General features: G+C 53.2%; 1 protein-coding gene across 5 annotated transcripts in view; it reads left to right on the plus strand.

Moving 5' to 3' along the window:
• Positions 1-19,050, plus strand: part of DUSP8 (dual specificity phosphatase 8) — a 46,155-nt gene continuing 27,105 nt past the window's right edge. The window contains exons 1-2 of one of the 5 annotated variants that reach the window (XM_086894312.1): positions 1-72; positions 14,237-14,642. In XM_086894312.1, the coding sequence (XP_086750438.1) occupies positions 14,412-14,642 (231 nt within the window). In that variant the 5' untranslated portion in view covers positions 1-72; positions 14,237-14,411. Of the gene's footprint in view, positions 73-469; positions 506-978; positions 1,055-1,560; positions 1,647-14,236; positions 14,643-19,050 lie in introns of those variants that run through there. The other 4 variants (XM_086894307.1, XM_023928836.2, XM_086894310.1 and 1 more) reach the window with 4 other exon arrangements.

Here is a 19,050-nt window from a genome sequence, read left to right on the forward strand (position 1 = left end):
TGCGGCGCCGCCAGCGGCCGCGCCAGCGGACAGCCCGCGGAGCGGGGCGGCCGCCCGCGCCCGCCGCGCCGGGTCAGTGCGCGTCCCGCCGCGCCCGCGCCGTGTCCGCGCCGTGTCTCCGTGCGGGACGGCGCCGTGCGCCCCGGGGGAGGCGGGGAGGGGGCGCGGAGGGCGGTGCGGGGCCGGCATCGCGCCCTGAAGCGGCGGACAGCATGTGCCGGTATATGTGCGCGTCTGCGTGTGCACCTAGGAACGGCGCTCGGCCGCCGTGAGCGCGCTGGGATGGCTCCGGTGCGAGGGAGAATAAGGCGTGCGAAGTGCTGGGGCTGGGGAGGGAGCAGCCCCACGGCGGCGATTGGGGAAAGAACGGGGGGTTGGGGGGAGGGGGGGCCGGCGCTCCGCGGCCGCGCATGTCGGGGATGCTGCGCTTGTTTTCGGGGCGGGGGGGTGGTGGAAATCCCAGCCTGCCTTGGCGGTGCGCGCTTGCGGGGCGGCCGTGGCGCAGGTGAGGAGGGGGCTCGGGAAGCTGCCGGGAATAGCCGCTGTCCTGCCGGGCCGGGGGGCGCGGCTGGAGGGGCTTTCTGGCGGGGCTGAGGGCTGCTGTTTGAGGAAGCGGTGTTAACAGCGCTGCGGTTTTTCTGATGATGAAAGAGGTTGGAGTGTCGCCCTGTGTCCTTGGCGTTTAAACGCAGCCGGCATGTGTTCAGCAGCGGGGGTTTTCATGCAACACTTCACTGCTGCGGCTCCAAAGGCGCTGCTCGCGATTAATGAGTTAAGCTGCTCGTTTAAAATAATCCTCTCCACCTTCCCTAATGTGCCTGGACCGATTGATCACCCCCACGCACCCTCCATCATTATACAGTGGTAAATGTTGCTTTCAGTGCTGAGCGTTGTTTGTTTTTAAAGATTCCTGGTTATTTCCCTTATTGATAAATAAGTTCCTTCTCCTTCCTACTCCCCCCTCCCTTTTCTCCTCCCCCAGAATTAAATTCCTGAGCAACAGCAAAAGCTGATGTCAGTGCTTCAGCTTGCATTGGGGGAGCTCTGTGCACAGGTCAGTAATTTGCGGTTTCGTTAGAAGGAGGAATGCGGTGCGGTGCTGTTCTGATAGGGATATTTGGATTTTTCTAGGCACGGATGCGTTTATCCCTCGTATTGCGGTAGTTGCCGACAGCTCCCTGGTGGGAGCTGGGTGCTGCATAAGCATATGTAGGAGAGACCATGCCTGTCCCAAGCAGCTGGCGATGACGAATGCGTTGGGAATGGTTGCCAGCGGTTCCATCTCCCTCTGATTTGGGGTAATAAGGCAGACCCCTTCCCGCAGGAGAGGGTGAGGGTATCCAAGCACCCTTGGAACAGGTAGCGCTGAGGATTGCGCCTGGCAGTGCAGGGGCCATGATAACCTTGAGAGCAGCTTGCCCGTGGAGCGGTGTTTGACATTGGCTTGCATTGTCTCATCCTCCTGCGCTGAAGCAAAGGCTCGGGGCACGGCTGCCTACGCGCCCAAACGCGGCTGTGGAGAGCTTTGTTTTCGGAAGGACTCGATGCACGGGAATTGGTGCTTTTGGGTTTGGCCTTGCCTCTGTGTGCCTCTGCTCGTGCTGTCGGAGGGCGGCTGTGCTGGGAGGACTCTCTCTGCAGATGAGGTTGGTTCGGGTTTGGGTCTGCATGGGGATTTCTGCACTCGCTTTGATTTTGCTTGTAACAGCTCCTGAAATGACATGAGCTGTGGCACCAAGAAAAATCCTCCTGGCCATAGCGTATTTGGGATTTTTAAAATGCCCTCAAGGATTTTGCAGGTGTCTTGTCCCCTGTTTTGTGTGGCAGAGCCTGGATGTGCAGGATTGTCTAAATGGCTGGGACGAGAGTGGACAGGCGAGAGTGTGAGCAGCACAGGGATGCCCAGATGCCTCTATGCAATGGCACTAGGCAGAAATTCCTGTCCTTGGCCTATTGGCAGCACAATTGAGAGGCTCAAACCTGAAGCTGGAAGGTTTCCAAGCTGAGATGACAGCAGCTTACACCAAAGGTCTTCTAACCCAACAGATTGTCCTCCCGTGGTTTTCAGTTGTCCCTTCTTAGACGTATGGTAAGGAAAACCTGGATCGAGCATTGTTCTTTAAAATCTAGCCTCAGCTAAGCTTGGGAGAGCTGAGCAAAGTGGCCAGAGTCCTTAGGAGCATTCAGTGGTGACACTGCATGGAGATTATTCTTGCAAATACTGCACCATGCTTGTCTGCAGTGTGTTATTGCTGGGTGCCAGGCACCTCACTGAGAAAGCCATTGAGCCTTTGGAGAGCTTATATTCACCTAAAATTAAATGCAGCGTCACTTTTACTACAAAAACACCCCTGAGGGCTGGGTAGGACTAAGCAGTAGTGTCTGTCCCATGCTGCCAAATTGGATCTTAAGAGGTGGGAGAAAGCATTCTTCTCTCCTGTGCAACCCTGTTCCCCTGTAGGAAATCTCCAAAGGCTGGAAACCCGTTGTTCCTCTGGATTTCTGAAGTGACTTCTCTTGGCCTGAGCATGAGTGAGTCCCCATTCCATCCCTACCCCTTACCTCTGCCACAGCTGCTGTAATCTGCATGGGGGATGCAGGCTTTTCCTCTCTGGATTTGCTTCCTTGCCTTTAAACAAGGATTTTCTTAGGGATCAGAAGTTAATTTATCTTGTGCTCAGCTCGGCTCCCAAAGTCCTGGGCACAGAGCATGTTCACACTATCAGGAATGGAAGGAGGAAAAGGAGGTGCTCCAGCATTTGGCAGCCCTTGATTTATGGTGCAGGCTCACAGGACGCTGCCATCGTACTGAAACAGTGCCAGCAAACTGAAACTGGTAGAGAAGGAGATGATGAAGAAAAGGAGCTTGTGGATGCTGACCCCTCTCTGCCAGTAGGACAGCCAGGATGCTGCACTGGGAGAGTCTGTAGACCGTTTTACCCTCTGCCATGTGTTTAATGGCAGTGTTAAGGGGGAGATGGTTGCAGAAATTCCCAGGTGCTCATGGTCTCTGAGTCTCACTGCACTCTTTTTCTTGCTGCTATGCAGAGAAACTCCTGCAGCCAGAGCGGCAATGCAGTCATCCTGTGGGGAAAGCTTCCACGCTCCTCTGCATCCCCATGCCCTCTGGGTTTTAAAACCTGTTTTTCAAGCTTTACATTTCTTCTCTGAAGATACACCTGTCCCACCTGATGCCAGTGGGAAGGAGACACCTGACGTAATTATGGCAGGCTTGGGGAAGGGAGGTGAGTGGCCTGGGAGCATTCATCAGATAAGAAGCTAAACAAGCTCTCTGCTCAGGATTTTCTCAAGCTTACTCAGGAGACCTGGGTGTACTTCTGTGTGCAGGATTATAACACAGCCAGGGGAGTGTGAGGGAGGGTAAAAACTGACGTGCCAAGATGCTGTGCACTACTGGTGTCAAAGCTGCTGCTGTCAAAGCCAGACAGAGCTTGTGGTGTGATTAGTGGTACTGCAGGTTCCTGCAGGGACAGTGAGTGGTGTAGTGCACCCCAGTGATGGCTTTGCCTGCTCATCTGATGGAGGGGGAGACCTTGACATGCCTCATCCCCATGGGACAGTTGTTTTGCCGGAAATGGGGCAGCAGCTGAGACCATGGTGGAACATCCCAAGCTCTGGTTGTGGTTGGTGCCTTGGTCACCCTGTCTCCTCTTTAGCATGAGTTCATGGAGAGGAAAACGTCTTTCTCTTAAAGAGATGTTTCTAGACTTTCTGCCCCAAATCTTTGGGTCCATGCTGTCCAAGAGACTCCTTCAGTTCTCAACCAGCTCCACTTTTTGAAAGGAGATTAAGAGTAAAGGTGGGCCACATTGGGGGACTGTGCACAGCACAGAGGCCTGCCCAGACTATGCTGCAGACTGCCATGACTCCTGTAGGATGGCTGGCTGCATTTCTCTGCTGTTTGGCTCTTATTCTGAGGTTTCCTAGACCTAGCTGGACAAGATAATCTAGGCTGGTGTGCAAGAGGCTTCTTTCCTTGCTTTGCCCAGGGCTTTTGTGGGCTTGGTTTTGCTGCTTTGGGTCTTCAATTTCCCAAAGTGACAGGTATTGTTTGCATGGTGTCTTGGAAGGATCTGCGTTTCAGAAGGTAGGTGAGGTGCTAGCCCAGACTGGGTTCAGGGGAGAACCTGGAGGTGCTCACTGGAAGCTGATCCAGAACACAGAGTCTCCTGTTGTAAACAGGGAGCAATAGCAGGACAGAAATGCAGGGACTGTGTGGATTGAGCTGAAACTTGCTTAAGAGACTCCCAGGAACCTATATGGGGCTGGAAATCCTTTTTTTGATTCATCTTTTCTTTTAGCTCTTGTTATGCCTTTTTCCATGTTGTTTTTTGTGTGTGGAAAGTGCTCATGGTTCCCCAGTGTTTGCACGTATATCTTGTCTTCCTTCACTGTATTTTCTTTAAATAAAGCCTTCTCTTTGGGCAGAGACCTTGTGTTCTTAAGAAATTTCTCCAGAGTCCTTCAGGGTCCTCTAGCAATTTGCAAAAGAGGCTCTCTGTGTAGGGTTTCTGCACTGGGGAGCATTATTTCTGAGTCCACTGATGTCTGGGAACAAGTTATCTGGCAACCAGAATGGCAAGACAACGTGTTCTGGTGTTGATGCTCGTTCTTCTTTAAGGGAGAGAGGGGTTGGACCAGCTGAACTGCCGAGGTCCCTTTAAACCTAAATTATTGCATGACTAGTCCATAAATACCCATTGTCCTGCTTCTCCCAGGCTTTTGTAGGACACCTGTTATTAGGCAGTGCTGGTGAGGGGACATGAATGAGGTGGACCACTGCTTTGATCCTGTATGCAGGTTTCAGTGACAGCATGAGCCTGGCATCCTGTCCCCCACCACGTCCTCCAGCCCTGCTAATGATGCAGTGCGTCTTTCCGGTCCGTCTCTGTCAGCCCACATTACTCATCCGGCACGGAGGTGCGCAGTGTGCCCGCATCCCGGCTTTTCAGCTCGCCTCTTGTCGGCTTTGTAATGGGGGATTTAGTTCTCCGAGGAGCTCTGCTGTCTACGGCTAACACATGGTAATTCAGCTGATGCAGCAGAAGCTCAGGGAGAAATTTCAGTCTATTAGGGCACTGCAGGTTTTTTGCACAGAGCAATTCAAGCCCTTTCCACATATTAAACCTGTGCCTGCCTAAATCACACGTCTCCCATTGAAATCCAGACCCTCTGGACAAAGAGGGTCCCTCCATCTCTGGGGCATGCTGCTGAAAAGAAGCAACCAAGAAGTGTCTACAACATCTGATTGTTTTTGCGTTGCCTCTAACAACCCTCACTTCCAAGCTTGCGATGGCAGCCCGGTCCTCCTTGAGCCGTGGCTTGAGTGGAGTTATTCATGCCATCTTCATCTGCCTTGGCTGGCAGCCCTGCGTGGGGAGCGGACGGGCGCAGCCGGAGCCTCGCTTGGCACTTGAGGCTGTTGAGTGGAGGGCTGGTGCAGAGAGGGTGCCAGCGCTGCTGACTGGAGCTAGCCCATGAAAAGCCATGTTAACCACTTTGCTGCTGTCAGGGACCTCGCAGAGATGTCCCCAGCAGCTGTGCTGGCTCAGCAGGGCTGATGCTCAGAAGCCAAGCAAGCCTGGAGCTGTCCTTTACACCTTACCTGCTGCTCACATCAGGTTCAGCTCTTCTGGTGGAAAGTCAGAAGGATGCAGCAGGGTGGGAAGGTGACCCAGAGGGATGAGCCTCCAGCCAAAACTGAGCCAGGGCCCTCTGAATTGCTCTGTGGAGTAGTGAAGAGACAAAATGAAGCTTCCCACACATCAAGGGAAGTTGACTGCTGCAAAAAAACCCAAATGCAAATCTCTGACTGGGCAGAATCTCCCCAGACACATCCTTTTGTAAAGCACTCTCATTGTACCATTAAAAATAGATCGGTGCATTCTCCGCTTGCTTGCTGAATGCTGATGCCTGTTAATTCAGTGTCATCCTCACAATCCCTTCTGCTTTGAGCTTGGCTGCCTCTTTGTCTGGCACCTGAGCAAGGTTCATTCAGCAGTGCCCGATGCAAAGATAAGAGTGAACTCTGTTGGAGTCCAGCAGGACAGGTGGGAAAGTGAGGGTGACTGAACTGGTCTTAGCTGGGGGTCAGCCAGCCCAAAAGGAGCAAGGCTTGGTGTGATCACCCCAGCTTTCACTTGCAGGGTCAGAAGCAGGGCTGAGTGAGACCTGCTAGCGTGGAGATGAGTTGGAGGATGTTTAAGCTCTGGGTGGATGTCATGACATGTTCTTTTTTGAAACTGGGGTTAAAGTACACTTATATGTCATGCTTAACACCTGCCTGGAGTTGGTGAGGGGAATATTGCTGCCTGTTTCCTTCAGCAAATGAGTCCATGTAGGTTGCCACCCACAGTAGCAGTGATAATATGGATTCAGAGGGAAGACAGACCCATGTTACAAAGTGCTGCAATACCCAGCTCTCAGTCAGGAGGCCAGGCTGCAGGACTTCATACATGAAGAGCTGTGGCATCTGACCAGCAAGCCATGGCTCGACAGGGTGGTTGAGGATGGAGGAAGACCTGCAAACCATGTTTGACCCCTGTGTCACCTCAGATTAAGAACAAAACCAGCTGGTAATGAATCATGGCCCCCAAGGGAAAAGGAGAAGAGTGGAGCAGAAACATCAGCTTGGGCTTTGCCTGTCTTGTGTGCTTTTTCTAGAGAAAGGTAATCCTCCAAAACTCAGAGCTGGTGCCTCCTTGTTGGGGCTGTGGTAGAAGGTAGAACCTGAGCTGACATGTGCTAATTCTTCCCAAACCTGTGAGCAGTTTGGCTCTTGTGTGCGTATAGAAAATTCAGCAAGCCATGAACCAGGTCAGAAAAGTCTTGTAAAATGTGTTTGCCGGCCTGGGCAACATCTCATCCCATGGTAAACCAGCATAGTCCCTTTTATCTGCATTGAATTCTGGATCTCTTAGAGAGATACACAGTTTTGTGGGCACAGGGTGGCATAACTGTGGGCATGGGCTTTTTCTGGCTGCAAACCTGAGCAGGGATCTGCACCTCAGTTTGCACTGATACTCGCCAGAAACTGCACACAACCTGACAGAAGGGAACATCATTGTTCTTCAGGAAGGCAGGGGTCCTATTTGTCATTTAAATAAGGGGGCCTAATGACACTGGAGTGGGCATTAGCCTCTCTCATTAGTCACTGCACTGTGCAGTGACTGCCCCTGTGTGTGCTGGGTGCTGGCTTTGGCCTCACCCATGACTGTCCCCAGCACTCTGCTGAGATTGACAAGTTCCTGTCCCTGGGGATTGTGCTTAAGAAGTGGAATGCTATATTTGTCCGCAGATTTGAAGAACCACAGCTTAATCCTGTGCTTTCTTTCACTTGGAGTGTAGGTGTTGTGGGAAAATAGGACCCAGGCCCTGGAGACCCTTTCTCCAGGAGACTGCAAATGCACCCAGCAGGTATTTATGGTGTTTGTTGTCTTAGGACGAGAGAGGAAAACCAGCCCTGCAGGAGTATCTGACTGCATACCTTTCTGGGCTGCCTCTGTCTGCTCTTATTGTAAAAAGGCAAAGAAGCACCTTATCCCCAGGATAAACCTGCTGAGCTCATGGGGTCATGCAGCAAATGATGGGAATACCAGGCAGTGGGCAACAAGAGCCCTTGAAGATCAAGAGGACTAGATTTCCCTTCTCCATCATGACATGTCCTCTGTGATGTGTGCCAAGCTGCTCAAAGCAGAAGGTGCTTTTAGCTCTGGGATGAGAATGTGGCCAGCTCTCGCCTTGGCAGGGTGAAAATGGAAATGGGAAAGCTTTGGTATTAGAAAGCAGCATGCTTGGGAGCAATATCCTCAGCATGGGCAAAGGCAGTGATTAAATAGCTGGCTGTCATGGATAACCTACCTTTGGTCTTGGCTTTTGTAGGCTGTCGTGGTTTTAAAACCATATAAATCACATTAAAAGCACAAGTCTAAGAGGAGGAGATACAGCCCTTGTCATCTAGACTCCAGCTAAATTCCTTTCCCTGCTGTCCTCGTTGGTTTTTCCTGACCAGATTTCCAGATTGACTGCCATAACTGCAGTCAGAAGTTTTTCTGGGAGTGGCCAGTCTATAAATCCTTAAATGCACTTTTTTGGTGAAAACAGCTGAGAGGCAATTGCATTTGCAGTCATAACCCGTCCAAAGCTGCTGGCACAACCTCAGATGGTGGGAGAGCATGAGGGACCCCTTTGCTTGGCTTAACTGCAGCCAGGAGAGCCTTGTGGGGTGAGGCTGCATGGGAAAGACTCCCTTGCATCTGGGTACAACTTGTCCCTTTTCCTTTCATCCCTGAGCTGTCCCACGCTGCCAGCCATGTACCCAAGGCTGGGCACCCCTACGTCAGCACTGCCTTGTGGCTCCACGCCACATCCCTTGTCCAGTGTGAATGCACCATCTGGCACTTTGCTGAAGGACATCCTGGCCCTTCAGCCACGTCCTCTGGTGGAAAACACCTTCTGGGCCGCAGGGTGCAGGTGGAGAGGGCAGTGGGAGATGCGGGGAGGCGAGTGGGTGCTGTTTGGTTGCAAGCAGCTCCTTGCAGTGCTCTCTGGCATGCTGCTGCCAGCCTACAGGAATTGAAAGGAGACTGCGGCATGGAAAGGAGGAGGGAAAAAAAAAAAAAATTAAAGAAATCATGAGATCAGCAAGCTTCAAACCCTGGCAAAAGTGCAGTGGCTGCCTCCGGGTGATGTGCTGTGGGAAAAAGAGAATGCCGTCCTTTCCCTCCTTCCTGAAGTGCTCCCTGCACGGAGAGGCACGCGCAGGAGCTCGTTCCAGGAGAAATGTGCCTGGGGTGTGCAGGGAGTCAAGGTGGGGTTGTAAGATCAGTGTGGATGAGGCTGTGGGGGAGCCCTCTGTCTGCCGTGTGGGTGGCAAGGGTTAGGAAAGAGCAGTGGATCTCAACTGGGCTTTTAAGTGACACCAGGAAAGTCATTGCCATCTCCCCTACATCTTCCTACTGCTGACGCTTGGGTGATTTCGTTCCTCCCCACCCTTGAGATTCACTAGGGAAAGGTGGACAAGCAGATTTTGTGTATGAGTTAATGGATGTGGTTAGTGATGTTTCCCAGCCTCTTTTTAAGGAGCAAAGGGAAAAAAAAATGCACTCCATTTTTCCATCGTCAAGCAGAGAAATCTTTTGTGCTGCCTCTTAAAGGGACCTTGAGTAACTGCTGAGAAATCGTCATCACTTACATCACCTCCAAAACGTCTGCTGCAGGCACCTGACAGCTTTGTCCCACTGTTACTCTGGGGAATCATTATGCTCCAAATTCCTCGCCCTTGGAGAAAGCCTGCGTGGCTCGCTGGGAGGGAGGAGCCGCTGCGCAGTTCGTGATGCTGTGAGTGGCACAACAGGATCGGGAAGAAGGGCTGAGGTTCCCAGCATGATGGGGTAGAGCAGGGGGCACATCCTGGAGTTTCCTAACCTCATCCCATTGGTGAGGATGGGTTCATCAACCCGTGCAGGACCCGAGCATCTTTCTGGGAAAGAGCTGAAGGCGCTGCAGTAGCATCGCCTGGGGCCGGAGAGCTGCCGTTGCCTGGCAGCTGCGAGTTTCCAGGGAAACCAGAGGTGCTAACTTGTTAATGAGCCCTGCGTCCCTGATTGCTGCTGCAAAATAATAATAATAATTAGTAATGGTCCTGTGGTTTAGGAATCCCTCAAACGGCATGAGCCAGCCGAGGGGAGTTTGCTAAGTGCTGAAGCACTTGAAAGAAGCGAGGGGATGAGGGAGGAAAAAGGGTGTGGGGCTTGGAAAAGCTGCTGTGGTTTGCATCTTAGGAAGTGTCTGGAGAGCTAGGGTTCGGTGGGGTCCTGCCAGCATCCCAGCAGTGAGCCTGGGGCTGGTTGCAGGACTGATGTGGATGGATGGAGGAGCCCATGCCAGGCAGCATCTCAGTGCAGGGCTTACAAGGCACAGATATTTCCCCCAGCCCCCAGGGCTGCAAGGGGAAAAGCCAAATCACTTCAGTCAGTGCCACCGAGTCCCTGATGGAGATGGCAGTTCTTCAGGAGTGACTGCTTTCAGATAACTGGGGACAAATAAACAGATTTTTGCCTGTGGTGCCCTTACCCCTTGGTAAACTCAAGGTGGAGATGCCACCAGAAGAGTGTGTTTGTGGGATGAGCATCACATGGAGTGTGCTGTAGCTCCAGTCTCACAGGCATGGTGTAAATGTGTTCCTGCAGCAGGGCTGGCTTGCCTATGGCAGTGGGGGAAGCATCTCCTCGATGAGGCTGGCTGTGGAGAGTAGAGCTCTCCAGGACACAGCACTAGCTCAGTGCAAGGAGTGGACATGCTGGTTAGTGAGGTTTGGGGCTGCTGTAGAGACCTGCTGCCCTTCCAGCTGATGTCTCAGGTAAAAGAGAAACCAGATCCGTGCCCTTCCCTTATCACATCTCTCAGCTGGGGGCCTTGTGCAAGCCCTTGAGCGGTTGAGGGAAGTGGCCTCCATCTGGGTGATCTGTGTTGGGCCAGCACAGGGATGAGTTCCTGTGGTCTCTCATGCCACACAGATAGATTCAGGCTGTGGTTATTCTGGGTTTTCTTGCTCTCTTGCCTGGCCTGCCCAGAAGAAGGTCACAGCCAGGCTGAACACTCGCCCTTAGCCTGGCGTGCTGTGTGCATCTCTGCCATGCTTGTGACTCGTGTGGCCACGATGGTACACACACATTTGTGGAGGTGACAACAGGGACAGAGTCCCATTGAGTTGGCCCAGCCCTCTGCTAATCCCTGCCCATCTTTCTGTCCCTGGGCTGAAGTGTGGCCTCTCCTGCTGGCTGTCCCCATTCAGCTAAGCCATGTGCCCATCTCCTCATTATAGGCACTCCAGGGAGAGGTGGGATTAAAGGATTATGATAATGTTCTTCAGGAACACTCAAGAAGATTAAGATGGCTTTAATAAACTGATAAGAGAGGAACACAGCTATGTTTCTGAAACCCTAATTTAGGTTCCAGGTTAACCTTTTCCCCTGGTCTCCTCTCACTGGAGTAACATCTCTTACTTTAGCACTGCTCCATGGTTAAGCCTCTTCCTTCAGTTTTCCTTCTGACCCATCTGAGCAGAAGCAGAAAGACATCCTTGCTCCTTCTCTGGTCTTCCCAGGTACGGGGACATTACAGCTTGTTCTTCTCAGAGACCATCTCATACACAGCCTGGAAAGTGAAGGTCTCAAAGCCTCTTGCTGGTATCTGGGGCTGAACTCATCACCCTCAGTCCGGCTTCAAAATGTCCTGTGGTTGCTGTCAGAGAAGTTGCTTGTCTGCCTTTGACCTGGCTGAACTTACATGGAGAAGTCCCCTGTCTTGGTTCTAACGCTAAGGTTACAACTCCCTGTGACCACACTGAGCTGACCAACTTCATCCCCTGTAAAGGAAAGAGGGGCAGAATGGACTAGCCTTGCCCTGCCTTCCCCCAGATCTTTTGGGTGGAGCTGGGAGTGGGACCTGTTTGATGTGTCACATGTGTCTGCAGAGGCTTATCCGGTTATTCTGCAGGAGGGGAGTTATTAGCTGACTTGGGAAACATCATCTGGCTTCTCCAGTCTCTTCCACCCAAGTTTCCAGTCATCTGCCAAACTTTGTGAAGGCCTCTTGGGCCTAGGTTTCTCTTAGAGTGATAAGGTCATCAGGATCTGTTTATCTTTCCTAGACCCCTCTGTGTTTGACACCCCAAAAGTTAACCCCTTGCTCACTATCTGGAGATTGGACTCCATGTTATATCCAGAGCTCTGCAATGTTGGATCACTCCTTCCTCCCACTTCACTCATCCCTCTGCCAAAGTATTATTCTAGGGTTGTTTTTTTTTTTTGTCTGTCAACTCTTTCTACTCCCTTTTTCTTTCTTCGATGTAATTGGAAGAGCCAAAAAACATTCACAGCCTGGTGTCCTGATGGGTAAGGGAGGCAGAAAGTGATTTGGGGAGTGGGGTGTGAAAGGAAGACAAAGGGGAAAAGCTGGCTAATTTGCATCCTTTCTGAGTGCCCTGGCTCTATAGCCAAGGGACAGCAGGGGGGCTTCTGGCAAGGCGGTAGCAACGTAATGAGGTGTGTCATATCCCAGCAGGAGCCAGCCTCGCTCCCCCTCAGACCCCCTAATTAGAACTGTTTCAATTTTTAAGCCCCCTGAGGAGAGCTGGGGGGAGCGGGGTCCTGCGGCGGGGGGACCGCCCGGCGCCCGCCGAGGGGCTGCTCTAATTGGAGCGGCTGCCGAGCGCTCCGTGGGGCCGGGCACGGCCGTGCCAGAGTGCCAAGGGGCTGCCAAAATGCTTTGTGCCAGGAGGGGCTGTCACTATCGCAGCTTTTAGGGGATTTTTTTTTTTTTTTTTTTTTTTTCTTCCCCTCCTGTAATTTGTATTAACACATTGGCAGAGGCAGCAGGGGTGTGATACGAGGGCAGGAAAGTATTGCACATCGTAATGTGGCCTCCTATTGTGAGCTTGGATCCTAAGGCTGAAGCCTGGGATATCTGCTCCTGCTTTGGGAGGCAGGTCTGGTAGCCCAGGGAAGTTTGGGCTGTTAGTGCTGGAGTCACAAGCCAGTGCAAATGCTGGAACCCCCATCCTCACATTCTGTGGCTTTCCATTCTTTTCCTACAAGCTGTGGCCTAGAGGCAGTGTCCTTCAGGTTTGGTGGCTGCTAACAGAGGTCCCTTTCGTGCCACCCAGTAGCATGTCTGACTCGAGCATCTTTTTTGTATCTGGAGCTACCATTGCAGTAGGTGCCTGCAGGTGTAAGAGCTTACGGGAAGTGCTGGCATACTCAGATCAGTGTGACTCGTAAGCCTCCTCTGCTCCGTGGACCAAATCCTGATCCTGCAGAGGTCAATGAAAATCTTTACGCTGGCCTTTTCAGGCACGTTATTCATAGTCCTCCTAATTCAGATGCATTAAAGCTTCCATGAAGCAGCTTGTGGGTTCTCACTAAAACACCGTCTGGCAGGAACAAGAGGAGCCTGGTAGTAGCCCAGGCTTATTTTCTGAATGACTGCAGTGGCATTAAAATCTAATGCCATTAAAACATACTTGCAGTGACGTGTTCCATTAAAACTTAAGAGGACACCCTGAGCTGAATGCTCCCTAGCCTGCCTGCTGCTCTTGCAGACCTCGTGGGCTGAACATGGAGGAATCTTGTTCTTCACCTCAGAGAACACCAGGCTCGACCTGCCTCAGCTCCTAAGGTGGAAACACAGGGTATTTGTATACCGGGTACTCCTATATATGAACCCCCTCTCTAATGCTGTGCAAATTAGATGCTGAAAAGCAGAAGGCTTTCCGGGGCCATCTCAGTCCAAGTACAGCTTCCCAGCACCTCTGCCCTGATGCCTGGCCTCTTTCTTGAAGACAGGACTAAAGGTCAACTTTATTTCTTGTCTTCTCTTGACTTGCCAGGAGGCAGGCTGGCAAAGATAGCCATGAGCAGGCTCTGATAAACAGGCAGGTGAAATGCAGTGTGAACTGATGAACATGAGTGAGCAAACCTGATTTGGTGGTGTGTGTGATGGGCCCCAAACTAGCTTTTACTGTGCAGCAGCAGAACCATAGAGCTGAGCTAAGCTGCTTCTGTGAAACCATTAGCTCTGGGCTTGGCAGAGGTCAGAAAAAGCAAATTGAGTGTGAGGAGCTGTTGGGCTGGGAACAGGGAAGGGAGGTGACATCTTGCCCTGTGCAGGTCCCTGATGTGCCTGGCTCTCAAACATGGCACATCGGGGCTGGCCAGTGTGGCAAAAGGTGTCTGTCTGTGTAACTGGCTGCTCTGTAGATGCTTTGACCTGAAAAGCACCTTAAAATAGGTCTAAATGTGGTAAGAACTGTGGAGAAGATTAGGGAACAGGCGCATGTGGTCTTTTCTGGTGCAACTAGTAAGGATCGCCTGGAGGAGCCATCAGCTAGCAGATCTGGAGCAAACCAAGGGAAGGACTTCTTCAATATACCTGGCAAGCCATTCTACTCCCTGCCACCAGCCACTGTGCCTGTCAAATTAAAAGCTGACATGGCTTCAAAAAGCAATTAGACAAATCCATGGAAGTTCCGCTGAGGGCTATTAAAGACAAAGAGAAAACCTCTGGCTTGGGCAGCTCTGGAGCCACACATGGCAGCAGGCTGGGAGAACACACCTCACAAGTGTGACTTGTTGCACTCTTTGGTTCTCCTGAAGACATCCAGATGTCATCCTGCCCAGCTGATGGGTTGTCGTCTCCTTTTTTGTCTTTCCAGGTTCAGCACAATGAGTTGGCACTCCGGGCGTTAGCAGCGTGAGGAGAATAGGACAGGTGCTGCCCTGCTCACCCCTCACCCCTCGCTCATTCCCTTTGGGGAGACGGGTGCTGGCATCCCTGCCCTGCCCTTCCGCCCCTTGCTCCCCACTGGCCATAGAGGGGACCGGCCCGTTATGGCAGGGGACAGGCTCCCACGCAAGGTGATGGACCCCAAGAAGCTGGCCAGCCTCCTGAGGAACGGAGCGGAGGGCACCCTGGTCATCGACAGCCGCTCCTTCGTGGAGTACAACTCCTGGCACGTCCTCAGCTCCGTCAACATCTGCTGCTCCAAGCTCGTCAAGAGAAGGCTCCAGCAGGACAAAGTCTCCATCACGGAGCTCATCCAGCCTGCCTCCAAGATGAAGGTAAGGGATCTGACCCTCACCTTCCCTCGCGGGTGCTCACACCCTCTCCTCTTGTGGGATGCAGACCGGCTTAAGGGATAGGAATACACGGGTCCTTCCCCTCCATCCCTTGACTCCAGTATCTGCCAGCATCTCTTGGACACCCTTTGCAGAACTGAAGTGTGAGCTCATTTGGCCTCAGGGCTGTCCTCGGGGACGTGTTCATTGCCCCCACCCCACTGACGCGGCTCCCTGCTTCAGGAGCCCTCCCCAAGCAAGTCTAACAGGTCTATCAGCCTTGGGACTTGTCTTACGGCTGCAAACAACCCCCCAAAGCCTTCCTGGAGCTGTAAACTTAATCCCCTGCTAAAAACTCTTCCCCTCCCCTCTGTCATCTCTAACTCCATTCAGGGACATGTAATCCTCCTCCCCTGTGACGCCAGAAGCTCTTATCCGGTGTCACGGCATATTATCTCTCCCAGGCTTCTCTCTATCGCTCCCGGTTAAATAATGGAGGTGGCTGCGAGCCACGGAGCCGGGCTGGAGCCGCGGCCGGCTGTCCCTGCAGAGCCGTGGGCCGGGTCGTGCCCCGCAGCCAGGAGCTGCCCGGGTGGGTCCCGCAGCGGCGGCGGGACGAGCCCGAGGACGGCTCACCATGGCAAGGGGGCTTCGCCATCGCAGCCCACCCTCCTCCAGCTCGCTCCCACCGTTCCCCCGCTCCCGCCTTGTAATTTTATGGCAAAGCGAGGGTAATTCAGGCGATTAATCAAATGCTGGGCCCAGCTGGAGCCATCTGCGTGGTGTCCCCCCCTGCTCCCCGCCGCCAGCCCGGGGAGCCGCCGCTGTCCGCATTGGCTGCCGGTGACATCACCCCGCGGGATCAAGGGGACGGGCAGCGCGGGGGGGCCGCTCGCTCCAATCTGCTCCCCTCACGCTCTGGGCCGGGCGCTTTGGAGGGGATTGCGGAGACTGATTCCTGAACGGCTTTAGCTGCTCCTAAATCCCCCGGAGAATAAAGCAGAATAATCAGTTTTCCGCAAGCTCCGAGGAGAGCGGAGCGGCCGCGCTCCTCCCGGCGAGGGTCACCTCTGCAGTGGCCGCTGTCACGTGGAGCGGCAGCCGCAGAGCAAGCGATGCGCAAGGGGGAGGAAGAAGAGGAGGGTGACGGGGAAGGGGGAAGCGGGGAAGAGTTAACATCAGCTGATGCCCGCAGACCTGCGGCTGGCCAGCTGCAGTGGAGCAGTGGGGCCGGCTGGTCCTTCCTGGCATTCCCTGCTCTGTCCCCATAGAAGGAGCTTACAAGGATGGTTTTCTCCCGGCTCCTGGATCATTGCATAATGTTCCACGTACCGGCTGGGGAAGTGATTGTAACCAGGGATGCTAGAGGAAGAGGAGAGAGGCGGTGCCATCGTCTTTAATGCCTTTTTTGCTTCTCTTTTCCGTGCGGCTGAAATCCTTCCTGGCACACCCGTGGGCAGGAGGCTGCATGTCCCCGCTGCTGCCGTTCTGCACAGCCCCTGCCATGCCCACCGCTTGCTGGCTCTCCCGACACATGCAGCCCAGGAATTAATTAAGCTCCAGGACACCCTTGAGAGGTTAAGCCACTTGTCCTGGGAAGCTGGAGGGGGGCACTGGGGGGGGATCATTGCCCTGTTCTCAGCTGGCATAAGGCAGGGGTGGTGCCAGTGGCTTGGGGTGTCCAAGCCTTTCTGTGCACGCACTTGTGTGTTTGCGTTTTGAGGTGATGAACTCTCTTCTCGCCCTTTCTCCTTCTCCCCGCCTCCCATTTCAGTCAGACTGTATTTTGGGACCCCCAGAAATCAATATGATCTGCTGCCTCGAGGTGCACAGATGCTCAGAAGGGGACGCTGAAAGCTGATTTAGACCTCTGATACCCCGTGTCATTTCCCTGCCTCCTTTGCCTCCTCTGGTCAACATCCCCCAGCCCTGCTCTGCCCCTGGCTCCCCGCACCGGAGCGGGGGGCGGGGGGCACGGCTGGCGTGGGGAGCAGATGGCAGGAAGGGTGACATCAGTACGCGATTGTCCGGCCCCATTATTCCTCCTGACGGGCCTCCCGCCCTCCTCCTGTTTCCTGCTCCCGGCCGGCCGAGACAAAGGCGGATGGCAGCGACGCAGGGCTGCCCGGGCAGCCAAAGGGCAGCCCCGAGGGCTCGCCTCGTCCCGCTCCTCCTCGCCTCCAGCGAAGGGAGCTGCGCCTGCTCTCCCCATCCCGGCCATAATAAGGGTGGTGTTCGCCTTTTGGGGAAAGAGACGGGCTGACACAGGGCAAAGCATTTGGGCAAACCCCACCTGGCCGCCAGCTCCGCTCCTCCTGCCTGCGTGCTGGCAGCGGGGGATGGGAGAATTTGTCTAATTTGCTTTTCCCAGTGCTTACTCTCCTCTTTTCCATGTTGCCGTTAAGGAAGCGTTAGCAATGCTTCTGTGGGCTGCAGTTTGCAGTGATGCTGTGGGATAACAGCAGCTCATGGCTTTTTTTGGAGCAAGGAAAGGACCATTTGTGAGGAAAGAAGAAATGGAGACATTTAAAATCCCTTTCTTTTTTTCAATGAGTTATGCCTATGATCCTACAATTGTGGCAGCTGACACAGCCACTGCTCCCCAAGCCCCTGGTGTGGACCATCTTCCCACAGTGCCCAATCTGGGAAAAGCTGCAGCAGCAATTCCTCTCACAGTTACTTCCCTCCACACAAAAATGGTATCAACATAACTGCTGCTGGTTGGTTTTGAACCCTTCTCCCAGTGCTGACAGTAATAAACTCTCACAATAATGAATTCTGATAACAACTGGAATAATTCAGCTCCTCAGTGGAGTTTGGAGAGCGTAGGTTATGGGGAATTCCTGCTTGGGCGTTTCACTAGCATTACTTTAGGGAAATGCTGAAAATTACTTCTTCAAGATCCCCCTGGAAAGTCCACCTCTCAACCACTTCTCGCTTCCTGAAATGGAGCAATCTCCGCAGCAACTACAGCCATGCTTTGAGGCATAAGAAGGGTCTCTTCAGGTGATGGGAATATTTATTTATTTGCATTAGGAGCTTGGCTCTGCAAGCAGCTGTTTTGCTTGAGGGAAAGCCGGGGCTTATTCTTGAGCCTTGTGCCTGGCTGCTCTTTATGTTGATGGAAGCCCTGTTATTTCAGTGGGGTGGTTCACTGTGTTTTGAAACAATATGCTAGTGAGATGTCAGTAGTAATTGGGATAATAATAATAGCTCGCTCTTATCTTAGCCTGGGTCACCTGTAGAGCATCATTATCCCTGCTTGGCAGCTGGGGAGAGACGGAGCTGGGACCCAAGCTGTGTTGAACCACGCAGTGCTGGGGACTGATGTCCATATGGGAGTTACCTCAGCCAGAGCTGGGGATGGTGATGGAGGGGCACAGGGCTGGGCAAAAGGCGATGAATCAATGGTCTCAGCCGGGGTTTGGTTGGAGCTGTTGGCCAGGTGGTCGTGGCTTCAGGCTGGTCATTTCCCTCCAGGCAGGATTTTAGCAGGGAGGAGGTTTGTTCTTGGGGAACTCCTCCAGCAGTGGAGTGGGCCAGCAGCTTTTCAAAGGCATGCATTGGTTTGCAAGCCCCACTCAACATCTACCTGGATCCAAAAGACTTGCTGCATCTTGGCTCTGCTTTCCCTTGCTAGATGGATGTGGGGGCCCTGTGTGGAGGGTGGTGGCTGGGGTTACTTCAGCAGTCTTGGAGTGACAGCAAGCCCCATGTTGCTTCTCAGAAGGATACCTCTGTTGCCAGCTGTGTCCCTGTCCAGTGTCAACACCTGGCAGAAGCAGGAATCTAGTATGGAGCATCTCTTCAGCTTTACCTTCCTCCTCTGCCCATTAGCTTTTATCCTCCCTATGCTTAAGGCCAGAGATGGGGCATTTCAGGAGGGCATGAGATTTATGGAAGACCCATGTGCTTGATTAAATGTTGCTGTCTTACTTCCCTGTGTGGTGAGGAGCCAGGATGCCGGTGCGGGCTCCTTGTATGCTCCATGAAGGCTCCTTGGGACCTTCCTGCAGGTATCCTCACCCCAGCAAGCCAGGTATTTATTTTTTGCAGCCAGGCCATGCGAAGCCAGCTCTTGTTTGGCGTTTACGTTGCGTGAAACCTTATAACTTTAATAAGATGTAAACCGTGTTGCACATCTCTGCCGTCGCTCAGCAACCCTGTGGTAATGACCCAGACAAAGCCTTCCCGTGCAGAGGGAACACCAAATTCTATTGTGGCATGACGCTGCTCTGCCAGGGCTGGTATCTCTCCTCAGCCTGGACTGTGCAGCTGGGCTGAGCCTCTGCCCCACCACAGAGTAGTTCCTGCCTCACTGTGCTTTTGGGGGAAGACGTTTTGGCTGGCATGGGGCTTCAGGGTGAGAACTGGGTCTTCAGGATGTGCTAGGGAGCCTTGAAGAGCTAGG

The sequence above is a fragment of the Cyanistes caeruleus genome, chromosome 6 (assembly GCF_971803275.1).
Source record: "Cyanistes caeruleus chromosome 6, bCyaCae1.hap1.1, whole genome shotgun sequence".
Taxonomy (NCBI): domain Eukaryota; kingdom Metazoa; phylum Chordata; class Aves; order Passeriformes; family Paridae; genus Cyanistes; species Cyanistes caeruleus.